Source organism: Aegilops tauschii, chromosome 7 (genome assembly GCF_002575655.3).
Source record: "Aegilops tauschii subsp. strangulata cultivar AL8/78 chromosome 7, Aet v6.0, whole genome shotgun sequence".
Lineage (NCBI taxonomy): Eukaryota > Viridiplantae > Streptophyta > Magnoliopsida > Poales > Poaceae > Aegilops > Aegilops tauschii.
In genome coordinates, this window is record NC_053041.3 from 191,667,619 (window position 1) to 191,686,853 (window position 19,235).

The following is a 19,235-nucleotide window of genomic DNA, read 5'->3' on the forward strand; positions in this document are numbered from 1 at the left end:
ACCGCCAAGTTGCGTACGGGTTATCCTGAAAAAGAAAAAATGTTACGTACGGGTTCTCTGTGAACTTCCGACCAGGTCGAATCCCTAGCCCACGCCACGACGCCATTTGTTCCTCGTCAGGAACCCTAGCCGCGCCAGCCCGCCGCCGCCCAGCCGGCAGCCCTCCGCGGCCCTCCCCTCCTCCGTCCGTCCCGCCGTCGCCTTCCTCTCCTCCTTTCCGTTGACCTCTTCCCCGCCGTTGGCCTGCTTGCCGGGCTGCAGCTCCATCGGGCGCTCGGGCCGTAGTCTTTGCGGAGGAAACCAGCCGAGCAGTAGTCCAGTCCACACACACCCCAGGCCCGCTTCTGGCCCATATGCCGGCGACAACCAACCGGACCAGAGCTCCTCGACACACACAGCGCCTCCCAAGCCCTAACGGCAACACCAACACCGGCCACGCGGCGGCCGGCTCACCGTAGCCGTCCCCTCGCGCTCGCCTTCGCCAGCGCGGCAGCGCCGTCCGTCGGTGTCGCACCCGCCACCACCTCTTCCCCCTCTTCCTTCCGCCGCCGCAACCGCGCCGCTGCCGCAGCCACTCGCCGCCGACTCCAAACCGCGCCGCCTGGCCGCCTCCTGCTGTTCCGCGCTCGTCCCTTGCCGTGCATATGGACGAAGAGCGCGTGGAACGGGAAGGCCGCCGCCTCAAGAAGAAGGCGAAGCATCGTGATGAAGAGGGGAAGGCGAAGGATAAATTGAAGCGTCGCACAGATGAAAAGGCAACTGAGGCTGATTCGGTCGCAGAAAAAGGTAAGCAGGAGGCTGTGGTAGGCGTTGCGGAGGAGAAAGAAGGCCACAAGCGCAAGAAAGGGAAGGGCCGCAGTGAGGAGACGAAGAGCAAGGAGAATGTTCCAGTCGTTTCAGGTAGCATAGAGAACGGTGTTGGTGAGGAGCAGGCCAAGAAGTCGGGCTCGATGGCGCTGAAGCCTTGTTCGGAGGGTGCCATGAACAAAGACAATGTGAAGAAAGACAAGAAGAGAAGGAAGGAGGAGAAGAAGAAAGAGAAAGAAGCTGACATGACCGAGCAGAAGCAGAGTTTTGATACTACTGTTGGTAAGGAGCAAGCTGAAACTTCTGGCTTGATGGCGGTAATGCCCTGTTTGGAGCGTGCCCAGGGTGATATGAGCAAAGACAAGGTGAAGAAAGTCAAGAAGAAAAAGAAGGAAGAGAAAGAAGCTGAGAAGACTGGGCAGCAGAAGCAGACATTTGATACTACTGTTGAAAATTCAGGGGCAGAGTATGCAGAGGGAGACAAGGTTGAGGGAAAACAGTCTAGCAAGGCAAAGAAGAGCAAACGCAAGAATGATGATGGTGCACCTGCTGCTGATCAAACCGTGACAAGAGAATATAAGAAGAAAAAGAAGGAGCATTCAGTTGTGCTGGAAGAGAGCAGCCAAACCGAAAATACCAATGAAGGTGAGAATAGAGAGATTAAGAAGGGAGGAAAGGAAAGGAGTAAAGCGAGTCCAGACTTTAGTGAGAACGCATCTGCTGGGGGAGAGGAAGCTGGTGTAGATGGTAATGATGATAAGAAGAAAAAGAAGAGCAAGGGGATTGGAGGAGGGAAAAAAGAGAAAGAAAAGGCAGTTCGGTCAACAAAGGGTAAGCGGGTGAGTTTTGCTGGTTCCGCGGAGATGTTTAGAACCGAAGGTGGTGATGGTGAGGGGATTGGAGGAGGAAAAAAGAAAGAAAAGACAGCTCTGTCAAAGAAGAAAGGTAAGCGGGTGAGCTTTGCTGATTCTGCGGAGGTGTTTAGCATTGAAGGTGGTGATAATGAAGAGGATGGCATCAGAGATGAATCGAAAAGTGTGCATGGTCGGTTTACACCAGAGGAAGACGCCACCCTCATGGAAGCTATGAGGGGTTATGCAGAGGTTGCATCTCTTGCTTTAAATTTTTGCATTCATGTTACAATGAGCAGATTTAAACTGAATGGAAGCTATGCCCCTGGCATGTTTTTTTTTGACAAAAGGCTGATTCTATTTTATAATTTACGCAGAGGTTGTATCTCTTGCTTTAAATTTTTGCATTCATGTTACAATGAGCAGATTTAAACTGAATGGAAGCTATGCCCCTGGCATGTTTATTTTTGACAAAAGGCTGATTCTATTTTATAATTTAGATGGATGTTTTTTCTTTAACTTAATATGATTGATTGCAACCATATGTTATTTTAGTTTGATCCAACCTACACATGGAACTATGGTAATTTCTTTTAAATCACAGCATATCGATAGAACATGAACTTATTACAGTTACTTATTACTTATAGGTGCATATATTATATATTGGTTTGTATAAAGCACTCCAGCTGAGCATTTAATATGGAAGTTTTTTGTATCGAATCGAAGTATTCTATGACGAACGGAAGTATGCTTGTCCTGTAAATAAAATGTTCGTTCCCTTAGGTAGGAACTGGCTGGGAGAGTTATAGAAAGTTCCTTACGGTGGTTGGACTTTACAAATAGTCGAATATATATATTAATTTACCATATTTTCTCCATTGTTTTTTAACTTATGTACTTATTTTCTCCATTGTCTTTACTGTTAAGAAGTAATCATTTATTTTTCCAATGTGATTTAGTTGAACTTCATCTTGCTGTGAATTTTTAATTTGAGTTTTAATATAAAGAGAATAATTAAATGCATGAATATAAATCTTCAAGTATATCTTGAATACTCATTTTGCGCTAATGTATGCTAAATTAGCATCTACAATGGTCTCATTTTGAAGTTAAATTATTTTGGATTTTGCGCATATCCACCAATATTCTATTTTGCTTTTTGCCTACCCTTCCTTTACCCATTAATGTTATATTCTTTTTTTGTGTGCTCGAGTTTTACGTGTCGGTTTTTTTGTTGTTTATCACTAAATCGCTCGTGATTGCAAATGCCATGCCCAACATAACTGAGAGAGTTCTCGTTGTGTTTCTTATTTTAGATGAAGCAACTGGGAGAGAAAGGTTTAGAGATGATTGGGTCTTGTCGTAAATACCCAGAGCTAAAGGGTTGTTGGGATGATATAGGTAAGCCAAAGAATCTGGAGCTATGTTCTTCAACGTTTCCTCCTCATGCTCTTTATGTGTTAATGTCAGTTAAGCATGTAACCTTTATGAAAAAGTCTTTATTAGACCCACCATCTCACGTTGAATTTCCAAGCAATCAACATCCATCCCTTTTTCTTACCTGGATTGCAGACAACTTATAATATTTAATTGCTGATGCACATTCCTTGCAGCGAAATCGTTACCCCATAGACCTTACTTGGCCATATACAGGCGAGCACATACGTTACTCCATCGGAGCACTGGATGTAAATGGACAGATGAAGAAAAAGAGCAGATTCGGCGGTACGCAAATTCCTTTTGCTGAGACAAAATTATACTATTAATAGTAAATTCGGCGGTATTTGTTTTCTGCATGATCCATATTTACTCAATTGTCTTTACTATTAAGAAGTAATAATGTTGTTATCTAATGTGATTAAGTTGAACTTCATGTTTGGTTCAACTTGTTAGTATGTGTTTACAAGTCCTTACTCCTATTGAAGATGTCAATTGGTGACAGTGTCCTGTTCGCCTCCTTCTCCCTTCCCGATGTTTATACCTTTTGCTTGGTGGTTATGTGTGTCACCAAAGTTTGATAAACCAACATCAACCTGCATGTGCCACTAATGTATATTAGCAAATGCCTCTAGGTAGTCTAATTTGTTTATCCCAATGTAACTTGTTACTCTGTTTGATACGTTTTGCAAGTTCTCCTTGCGATCTCATAGCAGAGCTACCTGATACATGGTTTGTTGGGTTCATGGTATGAGAAAATAAGGTTCTCCTGTCAGACAGTTCACAAACCGATAATTCCAGTGCATGGACTTTGATTTCCATGCATTAATTTTGTTTTGCAGCTAATAAATTAGATTATGTAAAAAAAAGGGCAGCCCGGTGCATGTAGCTCCCGCTTGCGCAGGGTCCGGAGAAGGGTCCGACCACTTTGGGTCTGTTGTACGGCAGCCTTTCCCTACATTTCTGTAAGAGGCTGTTTCCAGGACTTGAACCCGTGACCTCATGGTCACAAGGCAGCAGCTTTTACCACTGTGCCAAGGCTCCCCTTCATAAATTAGATTATGTAGGAGTTAAAAAATTGAAAAGGGAGGTACTGGCTCCGTCGCGTAAAGTAGAGGGAGTAGCTAATGCAAAATTTCCATGTCACCTGTTGTCAACTGCCTCATGGGCTTCTTGTCACTGCTACCACTGTCCCAATCTATTTACTTTGACTCAACCTAGCACTCCCACTTCCTTCAAATGGCAGAGGAAGGGGGATGGGGATATGCTTGGTTGACAGGGACAACAGTGGTCTGATCTGATCTGTCTGACATCGGAGCAAAATCTGATGGTGACAAAGGTTGGTTACATTGGTGAGGATGGTGACTGGTGTAAAGTGTAAACCTTTCAAAGCGTCATCACCATCAGAATGCATCACTGTTGTCAAGTAAGCATATGGGATTGCCACTCCCCATGAATCATACTGTGCACCAGCCAATTTCAGATCATTAGCCAATCTTGAATGAGATTGTGCGGTGGATTACTGTTTGCCCTGACGTGATTGTGATACTATGATTTAGATTGACGCACTTTCTTGATATTCATATTGAAAAATGTTTTGATATGTCCTTTTGTTGTTTCACATATTAAGATTAGATTACTGCACTATGACGCAGGTTTGTCGAGAAAAATGGCACGGATTGGAAAACACTGGCACAGGAACTTGGAAAGAGTGAGATCCATGTAAAACATGCTTGGAGAAGAATAAAACCTAAGAAGAAAAAAGGTGCCCGTTGCCCCTAAAGTTCTATCATATTTTAGCTAATACATCTGTCGGAACTGTAATATTTCAGCACTACTTTAACATGTATGTTTATTTTAGGATGTTTTTCTTCTTCGGGCATGATTTTTCTCACATCATTTTGTCACAACTCAGGCAAATTTGTCATGTTAATGGTAGTAGTTTAACCCAGCTCTGCATTCTAGTTAATATTTGGTGCAGGTATGTCATGTGCAAAAACAACAAACCTCACATATTGGTTTGCTCTAATATTGAAATTACTGACAAAAAAGGAGTTGAAACAACACCATGAGTTGGGGGCTAATACATCTATACTATCACGAAGTGTGTTTGTAGATGATTATTTTTATCCAGTTTTAAGTTGTTAACTATCAGTTAAATGCAAAGTTTGGTCATGAGATAAGTAAAGGGATGATTGTATTCTTGGTAATGGAGCTTCCCTATGGAAACCATACGTCCTACCTAGTGAATGCATTATCTTCTTTTGGGGGTGAAAGTGAATACATAATCATCATGTGATAAAAATTATGCATCCTACCCAGTTAATGCAGTATCATCATGCGATAAAATTTAGACCTTCTTGCTAACCTTTTCTATTCTGTGTGTCCATCCTTTGACTGGTTATGTTTCAGGTGCTGATGATGAAGAGGATGCCAGCGGTGGTGAATCTGAACTTGTACATGGACATCGGTTTACCACAGAGGAAGATGCCATCCTCATGGAAGCTATGAGGGATTACGCAGAGGTTGCATCTCTTGCTTATATTTTTTGCATTCATGTGACAGTGAGCAAACCTAAACTGAATGGAAGCTATGCCCCTGGCCTGAGGATTTGAGGAAAGGATGATTGAACTTTATAATTTAGATGGATAGTTTCTCTTTAACATAAAATGATTGATGACAACCATATGTTATTTCAATTTGATCCCATCTACATGTGGAACTACTATCAATCGTCTTTTAAATCACAGCATATCAATGAAACATAAAATTGTTATTACAGTTATTACTTATAGGTGCATGTGTTATGGGTTTGTATAATGCACTCCAGCTGAGCATTTAATATGAAGTTTTCTTATCGAGTTGAAGTACCGTATGACCGTACTGAAGTATGCTTGTCCTGTACAAATGAAATTTTCTTTCCCTTAGCTTGAAAACATACCAGAAAGTTTCCTACGATGGTTGGACTTTACAAATATAGTCGAATACATATTAATTTTCTGCATTACCATATTTTCTCCATCGTTTTTTAAATATATTTACTTATTTTCTCCACTGTCTTTAGTCTTTACTGTTAAGAAGTAATTGATTTAGTTGAATTTCATTCTGCTGTGAATTTGTAGTTTGAGTTTTAATATCAAGAAAATATTAAATGAATGAATATAGATCCTCATGTATATCATGAATACTCATTTTGTGCGAATGGATGCTGGCTTACATCTACAGCGTTCTCATTTTGAAGTTAAATCATTCGGAAATATGCTACATATGTATGCAAAAGTGCTCTACCATGCGGTGGCATCGCAATTGGGTTTTCCTCTGATAGAGAGAGAGAGAGAGAGTGAATGCATGCAGGAATCTCCCGCCTCACGCTGACACCATCACATTAATTGCTAAATTAGAAATTTCACAATGATTTATTTCACATACCGTTAATCCGATTAATAATCCGTCTTCGTTGGCGAGTTCGTCTTGACGAGGGCTTTGAAACTAGATCCCATGTTGACATGTTTCGGCAATTTTTTTTGTCCCCATCAGTTGCTATGCTATGTTAATCGTGGTCGTCATGTTAGCAGTGAACAATTGCTACAATAATTGTGTATAGTTACCAGGCAATAGTTTTGTACTCCCTCCGTTCCTAAATATTTGTCTTTCTAGAGATTTCAACAAATGACTACATACGGAGCAAAAAGAGTGAATCTACACTGTAAAATATGTCTATATACATCCGTATGTGGTAGTCCATTTGAAATATCTAAAAAGACAAATATTTAGGAACGGAGGGAGTATGTTTTTAGACATCACAATGTTATGCAGAGCTAGAGAGTTACCATTCAAGTGTTAGCAATAAGTAAGAAGTGGTATGAACCAGCACAAGCACCATGACACAAGTTTTCTAGTGGCGTACATTGACGTTCAACAACATTGCAACTAAGTTAATTTAATCTGGCAACTAAATGGCCAATAACCTGGTAAGTAAGTAACACCAACCTGGCAAGTATGGATGGAAAAAAAGAAGTTGTCGAAATGAAAATTGGATCGTTAATCAGGTTAACGGTTTGAGGGATAAAACTTCTTTAGAATTGGAACTTGAAGAAATCTTTGCTGATGTCAGTTTGTGTTATTTTTACATGCATGCAAGAGATAGATGAGGCTGATGCCCCGCATGGGAAGGACTTTCTCAAAGTTTGAATTTGAAGAGATCTTTGATGATGTCAGGCCTATGTGTTATTGTTACATGCATGCCAGAGATAGATGAGGGTGATGCCCTGCATGAGAAGAAACCATGCGGCACTGCTCTTAGTTCAGTCCTAAATTATTTTCGATTTTGTGCATATTGTGATACTAATATTCTATTTTGCCTTCTGCTTTCCCTTCCTTGTCCATTATTGTTAATTGTTTTGTGTGTGCTTGAGTTTTATGTGTTGATTTTACCTTTTTATTTACCACTAAATTCGCTCCTGATTGCAAATGCCATGCCCAACATGTTTGAGACAGTTCTCGTTGTGTTTCTTATTTTAGCTGAAACAACTGGGAGAGAAAGGCTTAGAGATGATTGGGTCTTGTAGTAAATACCCAGAGCTCAAGGGTTGTTGGGATGATATAGGTAAGCCAAAAACCTGGAGCTAAGTTCTTGAACATTTTCTCATGTTAAGCCTGTCTTTGTGTGATAGTGTGAGTTAAGCATGTAACCTGTATGAAAAAGTATTTCTTGCAACTTACCATATCGCGTTGAATTTCCAAGTAATCATCATTCCATTTATTTTTCTAACCCTTATAGAAGACAACTTACAATATTTAATTGCTGATGCACATTCTTTGCAGCGAAATCGTTACCCCATAGACCTCACGAGGCCATATACCATCGAGCGCGTATATTACTCTATAGGAGTGCTGAACGTAAATGGACAGATGACGAAAAAGAGCAGATTCGGCGGTACATCAATTCCTTTTGCCGAGACAAAATTATATTTGTTTGCATGACCATATTTACTAATTGTTTTTATTATTAAGAAGTACTATCATATTATTGTTATCTAATGTGATCAAGTCGAACTTCATGTTTGCTGCTACTTTGTGGCATATTTACAAATCTCCATTCCTATTGAAGATGTCCATGGTGATGTTGGTCCAATCACCTCCTCCCTTCCTGATGTTTATGTGACAAAATGTGCAACATCCATTTCCATGAGGCCTTGATATATATAAAAATGATATATATGCAGAAACCCCCCTATACAATGGGGGGTATTACATGACATATACTCCCTCCGTTCCTAAATATAATTCTTTCTAGAGATTTCAATATGGACTACATATGGATGTATCTAGACATATTTTAGAGTGTAGATTCACTCATTTTGCTCCGTATGTAGTCTATTGGAATCTCTAAAAAGACTTATATTTAGGAACGGAGGGAGTATAACTCTAATTACCCCCTCCCTCTTTTAAACTCATGTTGAATCAACAACACTGAGTTCGAAGATAGTCTGGGTCTTTGTGAAGATATCCGCTAAGTACAACTAGGAAGGCACATACTCTAGAGCAATCATCTGATCCTGCACACGGGAGCGTACGAAGGAAGCATCAACACCAATATGCTTCACAGGGTCACGACCAATACTGATAGCACTTAGCACTTGTACCGTTGGACGAAAGAAGAGTCAGTGTAGTGACAAACACCAAAGTCTTCAAGCAACCACCATAGCCAAGTCACTTCTGCTACCAAAAGAGCCATACCTTGTGACTTAGCCTCTGCACTCGAACGGGAAACTGCAATCTGGTTCTTCGTCTTCCAGGCAATGAGAGAACCACCACGAAAAACATAGTAAGCAGAAAGCGATCGATGATCCGAAGATCGCTAGCCCAAGTCGTATTCAAATAGTCCTAAAGTTATAGCAAAGTGGATTGTGGAAAGAAAAGACGATGTGAGATAGTCACATGAAGATATCGTAGAACTCGAAGTAGGTGACTGTAGTGAACTGACTCAGGATGTGAATTAGATGGGAGATATCCGGACGAGTGACGTCTAGGTAGACAAGACTCCCAACAAGGTTTTTCGAGAAAACGCAAAAGAGTTTGTGTTTCATTTCATTGAACAGGAAGATAACATGGGTACAACCTCCACACTGGAGGGACACACACACACACGCACACACACGATCGTCCTCACCAAGCTACTACAACTAGGTAAGGAGGTGCCCTCAACTACAGACCACAATGACATCAGGTCTCTCCAGCCTTGCCTCCAGCCAAGAATGGCGAGATGTCGAGGCTTAGAGCAATAGGGCAGCAACACCGCCGTTGCCAGACGCCTCCAGGGATGATTTCAGCTCCAGAACTGCCCAGCCCAACATACCTCGCGCCCTTGTGTGCCTAGAGAGTCGGCGGGGTGAAAGGCAGGTACCAGCTGGGACTGGTGTAGAACTCGTCGGGGAAGTGTCGGCACTGGCATACGTTGTGCCCCAGGCGTCCACCTCCTATGTAGCATTCGCTGCCAGAGCGCCACATCACCAACTTCTCGCTGCCGCATCAGGTACTCCCATGTGCAGCCATGGCAGCGCCTTCAAGAAGGGAACAACGCTGAGACGTCGCCGCTGCCCGGTTTGGCAAGCCGGACCTAGGGTTTCCCCCGGTACTCAAGGAGGAAGTCCGGCCAGAGTCATGTCAACGCCTCCAAGGAGGTAACGGTGCCCTCAGGCGTCGCCGTTGACAGCGCAGGCCGACGCCGCGCGGGGTTTTCGCCCCGACTCGTGAGCAGGGACTTCTGAAGACCGTCGATGTCGGGGCAGACCGGAGGTGGCGAAGTCGTCACTGGGGGAGTCTATCACAGTGAGGGAGACCTGGAACGTTGTCGTCTCGGTAGGAAGCACCGGCCAGCGCAGGGCCTGCAGGCCGGCCACCGCTAGGAGCGCGTCCAGCAGGCAACACGGGGTCACCTGCACCGTGCCGCCACTCACTGTGGCCGCCGCTGCAGCGCCAGCCCGCAACTTCCGCTGCCGGGATCCGCCGGGGCACAGCAGAGCAGCCGCTGCTCGCATGCCAGCATCCTCTCCATCAGCAGCGGACGGGAGGGGTGGGGGGAGGGAGAGGTTGGTTGGGGTGGACGGGGTGCCGCAGGCCCGTGTGGGCGACGTCGCGTCGCTAGCCAGACGCGCCACGGCCGCGGCCCGCCCGGCCCAGGTCGGGCCCAGATCGGACTAGAGCGCCGCCGCAAGCTAGCGCGCCGCACCACCGCACAACCTCCTGGTCCTGGCACCGCGTCGCTGCCGCCAGTCCGCCGCCCAACCGCTCCGAAAGATGACATTAGCGTGTCGGATCCGAAAGATGCTCACCTCATCATCAGAAGCCCGGAGGTGGACGTTGAGCTCCATTGGAGCCTGAACAATGTGCTCATCAGCAAGAGCAGAGCAAGCAAGATCTTGAATGTACTTCCATTGGGATATCAAGAAACCATTGGAGGTAGAAGAAACCTCAATCGTAAGGAAGTAGCGCAGAGGGCCAAGATCAGACATAAGAAACTGCTCACTAAGACGAGCCTTCACAAAGGCAATGCACTCAAGAGTCATCGTCGGTGATTATATGTCATCGATGTATAGAAGAAGAGCCCGGCCACAAGACGAAAGGTGGGCAAAGAGAGCGGGATCATGAGCACTCGGCCAAAAACCACTAACAGTGACCACTAAGGCTAAACCCTTGAATTAGGCAGGTGGGGCTTGCTTAAGGTCATGAAGAGAGCGATGAAGACGACATAGCATGTTGTCCGGCATAATACCCATGCGGTGGGTGCATGTAGACCTCACGCAACTCACCATTAAGGAGGGCATTATTGACAACACGCTAAGAGATTTCTGTAAAACCTGCCGTATCAAGAATGTGCCACTGTCATCAAGTAGGGATTGCCACTCCTTATGAATCATACTGCACACTAGCCCATGTGAGATCACTGGCGAATCATGAATGAGATTGTGTGGTGGAGCTGTTTACCCTGCCACGATTGTGATACTATGATTTAGATTGTGTTGTAACTTGTGAAGCGACTGATATCTCTCTTTACACATAGCATACTTTCTTGATATTTGTTATTGAGAGATGTTTTGATATCTCCTGTTGTTGCTTCACATAATTAAGATCAGATCACTGCATTATTGTGCAGGTTTGTCGAAAACAATGGAGCGGATTGGAAGACATTGGCACGGGAACTTGGAAAGAGTGAGATCCACGTAAAAGATACTTGGAGAAGAATAAAACCTAAGAACTTGAAAAAAGGTGCCTGGTGCTCCTGAAGTTTTATCATATTTTGGCTAAATTATCTGTCGGAACTGTAATATTTCAGTGCAACTTCAACATGCAAATGCTTATTTACGCCATTTTTATTCTCTGAGCATGAGTTTTCTCACATCATGTTGTCATTTAGACCTTCTTGCTAACCTTTTCAATTCTGTGCGCATTCTTTGACTGGTATTTTTTCAGGACGTTGGACTCAGGATGAACAGCAAAACTTGTTTGATTTGGTGAACCTTGACTTGCGTCTGAAAGCCCATCAAATAAAAAATCCTGATCATCGGCTGGTTTGTAATTTACCAATGTTGTTGATATTGTGTATTTTGGTCCAGCTTTCCTGATTTAAACTGTGCTCACAGCTGTTCATATTCTTGAATCACATGATTGAATCTAATGAGGTGGCTTACTTATCATCTGTGACAGCTAAGAGATAACATTTCCTGGGAGGCCATCAGTGATAAATTGACCACCCGTAATCACAAGAATTGTTGCCTCAAGTGGTTAGTATTTCTATTTGCTACATATATATGCATAACTTTGTTTCTCATTGAATCTGTAGTAAACGCTATGTACATTGCAATCTTTAATCCATGTTCTTTGTTCCCATCTTCTCCTATTTATTGTTTCTATATCTGAATTGTTCAATTTGACATTTTCAGAGATAAAATGCAGTGGTTGTTGTTGAATTGCATCAGATTGATTTAAGTGCTTAACCGAGCATGCTTGAGTTTACTGGCTTGGAAAAGCGTATCATTACTTTTTAGATTTTTGGGGTAACGCGATAGTGTGGGCTTGATCAAATTAAACTAGTTTTAATCCTTCGTTCATACAGCTAAAAAGTGTATTTTGTATTGCATCAGATCCGTTTATCTGAATTTATCTAACTTATTAGACCTTGCAACTGGTTTGTTTTTAGCCATTCTACGAATAGAAATTTTCTTGGAATTATAATAATTAGAGATGAAGAATCTTAGTTTGCTTAACCAGGCATGCTTGTATTTACAGAATTGAAATCTGTATATTATTAGCTTTTCTACGTTTGTGGATTGGGGTAATGCGATAATGTGGGCTTCATTGAATTTAACTAGTTTTAACACATCCTTCATACACCTAAATCTTGTGCTTCTATATGCGTATATGCATCTTCAGACTGGGTTACACGCAAGTTATGTAACGGCAGCATGACCATTAATTCATTATGCTCTTTCAGGTACGAAACATTAGCATCTCCGATGGTCAAGGAAGGAGTCTGGGCTGATGTTGATGATTATCTACTGGTGGAAGCGTAAGATTCTACAGAATATTATAATGATTGCTTTTTTGCCATTGAAACACTGCACATTGTTTTGCAACAGAGTTAAAAAAGAACTTTTCGAAAGGTAGGGTTTAGCCTGCCTATGGAGATATTGTTTCAGCAATTCCTGAAAGTATTGACGTGTGGTTGATGCCAATAATGCTGTGGGTGTACATAGTACCATGAAGGCATGAACTTTAGAAGAATTTCAGTAATGAGGAAGGATGGAAATCAGGAATTTTTGCATTTTTGGTCATGTTGTCTGTTGCTTTTTGCCTGGTCTTGTTGTCGATGGTGCTTGTTGTTCAGGGTTACAACTCACGATGTAATGAGGAGGGATGGAAATCAGGCATTCTTACATTTTTCGCCCTCTCTATTCTTGGTAGCTTGCACCAGTTTTAACTTGCATTGTAGGCTTTGTTTGGTTTTGAACTAACTGAACACTTTTATGGGCTATATGGAATGGAAGACAGTGTACGTTTATGATTGGGACTAGAGGGTACAGTAAGAGGTTGCGTGCTCGCCCTCAGGTGCATTGCATGCCTCGTTCCTGGCTGTAATGCATGAGGCTCTGAGTGGTCAACTTATGGTGAAATTTTCTGGTTTATTTCTTCTTGAACTAAAAGAGATCGATTTCTCTGGCTCATTTGTAGCAATATAGGATTGAGTCAGTGTTGCTGCAAGGCTGTGTGTTGAATATTCCGTGACTCCCCCACAAGTTTGATATTCTTATGCTTGATGATTGTGTTATCTAAGATGTAGTATGACAATGTGGGTCCTGCAAAACAAAAAGTTTTGAGTCGATTTGTTCTGGCTTGTTTTTGCATTAAGAATCGTGGTATTATCCTCAGTTGGGGGTGGGTTTATCTCACCCTGGGGTGTGGGCAGGTAAAAGCATACATGCGAGCTAATATATCATATCCATGTGCCTTTCCTCCAAATTTGCACATAAGCTTTGTTTCAACAGAAAGAAACACAAGTCCTTTCTCTCTCTCAACGAGCTATTTATTTGCATCGCAGTTGGACTGAAGTTAGTGTATTAAATGCTTTTTTTTTCAGGCTTAGGCCTCCTATATGTGTTATTTATTTTCAGTGTCTTGTTACAATGAAACAAAAATATACTCCCTGTGCTAATTTTTTGAGGAAAAATAGGCTTCAAAAGGTTGATGCTGTCTGTATTGAAGATGTTGACTGGGACAGCCTACTTGATCACAGGTGAGTGCTGACTGCTGATCTAGCTCACACAACCTTTAACTATGCCATGTTCTTGATCACAAAGTAGTTTGGTTCAGTTACCCCATTTTATCAACTCCAATGGTCTGAAATACTCTAATGCGGTCTAAATTAAAAGGTGTCATGTTATTGGAGTAAATAGTCTTTCCTGTGAAGGATATGAAGCAAATACCAACTTCTTTTTCCCTTAACAGCCAGAGAGTTTGTTAACAGAGCTGTTAGCTTTATTTATTTAACTGTGCCTTAGATTTACATTTTAGCAAAATGGATAATAGCGAATAATAGTGTGCATTTGGGTTAAGTTTGATTAAATCCTCCCAATAACCCTGGCATACACTAGTACCTTAGTGCCGGATTACTGGTGTACTTGATATTTTGTCAGGAAGCTTGGGCTTCATGTCAAGTTTCAGAAGGGCATGCATTTTCATACAGAAACAAATTCTAGTACCCTTGTGGTTATAATAACGGGGCGTTTCACTCTTTACTCAGGTCTGGGGAGGTTTGTCGTCAAAGATGGAACCAGATGGTCCGTGCCATTGGTGGCCACAGGGAGAAGCCTTTCATCGAACAAGTGGAAGTGCTGTCGAGGCGCTACTGCCCAGAAATGATTGAATACAGGAAGTGAGGAATAAGTGTAGGAATTATCACCCGTCAAACTTGTAAGCCCAGACAAAACAGCAAGCATGATGTGTCAAATCTTGCTCGTCAGTCGTCACTTCCATGGTATGTGGAGTAGCCCGTAGGATGCCAGGCTTGCGGGATTTATGGGGTGTAGAAATGTCTCAACGGTACATGGTTCACCACTGAGCAAGCTAAGTTATGATTTTGTTTTCCTTCTATTGTCCTCACGAACATCTTTACTCAAACATGCTTCAGGGTTACCTTTTTCATTTACTTGGAATGCTGAGTTATTATGACTAAAATCTGAAATGTGTTTGACCCAAATTCAGGGGAAGTTTGTTCGTGCCATTTTTTTATTTTTAGTTATTTTATGGTATTCATCGAACTTAACTTGCTAGAGGCTGCACCCCACTCATCTGAATTCAGGTACTCCCTCTGCTGGATACATGATCACTTCTACCCTCCCTAGGTTGCGGCAAGTGGCACGCTGCATGTGTGCGATTTGTCGCAATCTGGGAGTTTTTTCTTTTTTCCTAGATCCGTTTACTTAAAACGTTTGTCTCTTAAACCACGCGTCCAAATCTCAAATCGTTTTCATCGTTGGATTCCTTGCGTTGAGATCTTTAAAACTAGATCTCATGTTGATAGGTTTGGCGAAAACTTTTCTCATATAAAAATTGGACAAAGAAAACGGACGAGAAAATCAAATTGGGGGCTTTTTTTTCCTTTCCGAAAGCTGTTTCTGATAGGCACGGCCTTGCAGAAGCAAAACCGTGCCTCTTGTAAAAGCAAAACTATGCCTCTCACGTAAGAAAAAAAAGAAAACATGAATTATTTTTCTGTTTTCGAGAGGCACAACTGTGCAAAAAAAAAAGAAAACATGAATTATTTTTCTGTTTTCGAGAGGCACAATTGTGCCTCAAATCCGTACCTCTCACGAAAAAAAAGAAAACACATTTTTTTTCTGTTTCTAAGAGGCAGAGCCTCTCTCGGAAACTGTGCCTCTCACGAAAGGAAAAGAGAACATTTTTTTTTGGTTTACGAGAGGCATTGCCGTGCCTCTCGCGGAAGCAAAACCATGCCTCTCATGGAAGGAAAAAAAGAGAAACACATTTATTTTTCTGTTTCCAGAGGCACGGCCGTGCCTCTCGCGGAAGCAAAACCATGCCTCTCATGGAAGAAAAAAAAAGAAAACATGTTATTTTCCGTTTCCGAGAGGCACGATCGTACCTCCGCAAAAAAAAAATATATTTTTGCGCAAAGTTTTTTTTCAATTTCTTTTGTTGAAAAGCTAAGAAAGACCGATGGAAAACCGAAAAGCTAAAAAACCATCTAAAAAGCCGAAAACGTGTGTGGAAAATAAAAAAAATTCGGAGGGAGAACCCAGAGCGCTACACATGTGATGACACACGAACACGTCACGTGTACCCTCGATGCCGGGGGTGATGCACTGCAACTCACGTCGAAGGAGACCCGACCGACAACATTGATACGCAAGACAGTCGGCGAGCGCTTTTGCAGACCCGAAACCCCACACGCCTGAGAGGGACCCCGTCAGGGAGTGCAGCGGCTATGGGCTACCCTAGGTCGATTCGCTCGCCCCTAGAGCCTCGGGATTCACAGCTCTCAAACTCGAGAAACAGCGAAGAACGAGAGAGAAAAACGGTGGAGAGATAAAACGTAGATGAAAAAGTAGTATATTGATTTGTTCGATTGTGTGTTGTTCAATTGGCTGTCACCCCTTACATATATATGAGGTGGCTGGACTTCCCGTACAAGAAAATGATTCATCTAGGCTTTCCTTACATGAAAAATTACATTAATTCACATCCTAGAGTCCTAGTTCTAGTTCAACTCGGACTCAGTCTGAATCTGACCCAAACTTCTGTCTTGCTCCTTGCGCATGCCGTCAAATTTGCATGTGACCTCCGATCAAGACGGCACAAATATCAAATTTGTGTGCCTCAACGAGATGAACAACTCGTGTTGATCACGTCTCCAAACAAGGCGATCTTGAATACTTTACGGGGTCATCTTTACCTTCCAGTCGGACTCGGTCTTGCAGCTGACTGTATTGTCTGAGTGTTGTAGCGACTTTGCAGGCCATATACTATCTCAGATGATGATGAGTCTAAAAGCAAGTTAACGATTTCGATGTTACGAACAATTCCGGTGTTAAACACTTTTTCATCCGAGCCAATCTAGATTAACCTTTCGGGCACATCTTCAGCTTCTGGCCGGAGCACTCAAATTTGAATCTCTCCACTCGGATATTAGAGTCTTTCACTCGGATCGTCTGACTAGACTTCTTCACTCGGACGACAATCTTTCACCCGAAAGGCAAGCTTTCACTTGGATGACAATATTTTATTCGGATCTGTAATATTTTCACTCGGACGGCAATCCTTTACCCCGAACGGCAAGCTTTCACTTAGATGATAGTATTTCATTCGGATTTGTAATAGTTTCACTCGGATAGCAATATTTTCACCTGGAGGACAATATTTCGCTTGGATGACTATATTTTCACTCGGACGGCAATCTTTTACTTGATCGGCAAGCTTTCACTCGGATGGTAAACTTTTCACTCAGATTTCCCGACTGAAAACGCAACCTGACCTTGTTTAGCCTCTCCAAGTCGCACACGGGCTTGGATTGAGACGATTTATATGTGAAAATCGATCGGCTCGATGAGACGGAACTTTCTTATGTTGAAGGTTTTCCGATTAAAAGCCGTCTTGAGGGCCAAATTGCTCGCGCGACCCATCAGACACGGTGTCTGGTACCTCGCGCGTGACCCATCACACACGGTGTCTGGTACCTCGCGCCATATTTTCGTTTAGGTTCAGTCCGCAGTGTATTGCCTCTAACTTTTGCATATGAACTCGGATTGAGATGATTTATATATGAAAATCGATCGCCTCGACGAGGCGAAGACAATTCATCTGGAGTTATCCTTCATACGAGGTAGATTTCGAGGCTTAATCAGCCGAAAAGCATTCGGAACACTAGATTTTGCTACTTTGAGTACAGTTTCGGTCCCCAAATTGAGGTCGGATGGCAATAAACTAAACATTAAAGTTGTTCCACTCGGTGACGCGAAAATTTCTTATGCTGAAAAACCTTTTCACTCAAGACCATCTTCATTACATTCTGTATCTTACCAAAATCAGGTGTCAACACATGCCCCCCTGTTTTTCGGCAAAGCTTGTATGCCGAAAAATAATATGCACGGTGTTTGTTCTAAGGACGATGTCAACACTCCATCGGCCATTTGTGTCTCTCACGGCGATAAATATGTATCGGTCAAGTTTGTGCTAAGGGCGATAATCGTATATCGGCCATTGCCTACTTAGGCTTCTTGCCACACACCCGGGTGGTACTTCTTCAAATACTTGCTATTGAGAGCTCGAGGTAACAATGTCCCTTGTACAGATTCCACCAAATATGAATTTCCGGGAACTATTCTTGTAATCCTAAAAGGACCTTCCCAACTTGGAGACTACTTCCCGAATTTTCTATTTCTTGAACCAATCGGTAGAATCACTTTCCAGACGAGATCGCCAACTTGAAAATTCTTCAGCTTGACTTTCATATTGTAAGCTCTTGCCACCCTCAACTTGTCTCTCTCTATGGCCTTCAAAGAAGCCAAATGTTTATCGGCAACCTCATCAATATTGTCCATCATCAAGTCATAAAAGTCCTTTGCCATAGATCATTCTGTTTGGCTATTCTCAAAGCATTCAAATTTACTTCTACTGGTAGAACAACCTCTTGACCATATACTAGCTCATACGGAGTCACCCTTGTAGCACCATGCCTTGAGATTCTATGTGCCCACAAAGCTTCAGACACCAACTCATGCCATCTCCTTGGATTATCCTCAATCTTCTTCTTGATGAGCTTGATTAAAATTTTATTGCTAGACTCAGCTTGTCCATTAGCTTTGGCATAATATGGGGAGGAATTGAGCATCTTTATGTTATAAGATTCGGCAAATTCTCTAACTTGGTGTGACATGAAAGATGAACCTTGATCTGTAGTTAATGTTTGAGGAATGCCGAATCTATGAATAATGTGCTCGGTTATGAACTGAATTACCTCCGCATGTGTCATGTTTTTGAGAGGTACTACCTCAGACCATCTAGTGAAATAATCGGTTGCCACCAATACGAACCGATGCCCCTTTGAGGAAGACAGATGAATTTCTCCAATGAAGTCTAAACCCCATCCTCTAAAAGGCCACAACTTGATAATAGGATGTAACATAGCAGCATGAGCCAATTGAATATCACCAAACTTTTGACAAGCTTCACACCCTTTATAATATCTGAAGCAATCATTAATCATAGTCGGCCAATAAAACCCAGCACATCGTAGTAACCATTTCATCTTGGGAGCCGACTGATGAGTGTCACAAATTCCTTCATGTACCTCTCCCATAGCAACTCTTGACTAGTCCTCGTCCAAGCACTTTAGAAGAACATCATCGACTGTTCGATGATAAAGACCATCATCTCATTGTTTACTTGGAAGCCATACGTGGGACAACCCTGTCCACCCTTTCACTCGGATTGCACAAGTAATTAATAATGGGCTTCCTCCAGTCATGACTGTCACCTGCACTAGATTCTTTGTTAATGGCCGAAGCAGTGGGCTCTGGTTCGGCCTCTACATTGACAAGGGTAGACATCAGCCTTTGAGAA

At 42.6% G+C, this 19,235-nt stretch overlaps 1 protein-coding gene across 1 annotated transcript; it reads left to right on the forward strand.

Moving 5' to 3' along the window:
* On the forward strand, positions 1-14,853 carry LOC109752133 (uncharacterized). The gene is made up of 13 exons (XM_020311002.4): positions 1-1,910; positions 2,978-3,062; positions 3,275-3,386; positions 4,754-4,863; positions 5,511-5,623; positions 7,620-7,704; positions 7,923-8,034; positions 11,254-11,366; positions 11,571-11,668; positions 11,805-11,881; positions 12,592-12,666; positions 13,828-13,890; positions 14,398-14,853. Exons 1-13 carry the CDS (start codon positions 645-647, stop codon positions 14,531-14,533), a joined length of 2,445 nt encoding a protein of 814 aa, XP_020166591.1. The 5' UTR covers positions 1-644; the 3' UTR covers positions 14,534-14,853.
* The last annotated feature ends 4,382 nt before the right edge of the window (positions 14,854-19,235 follow it).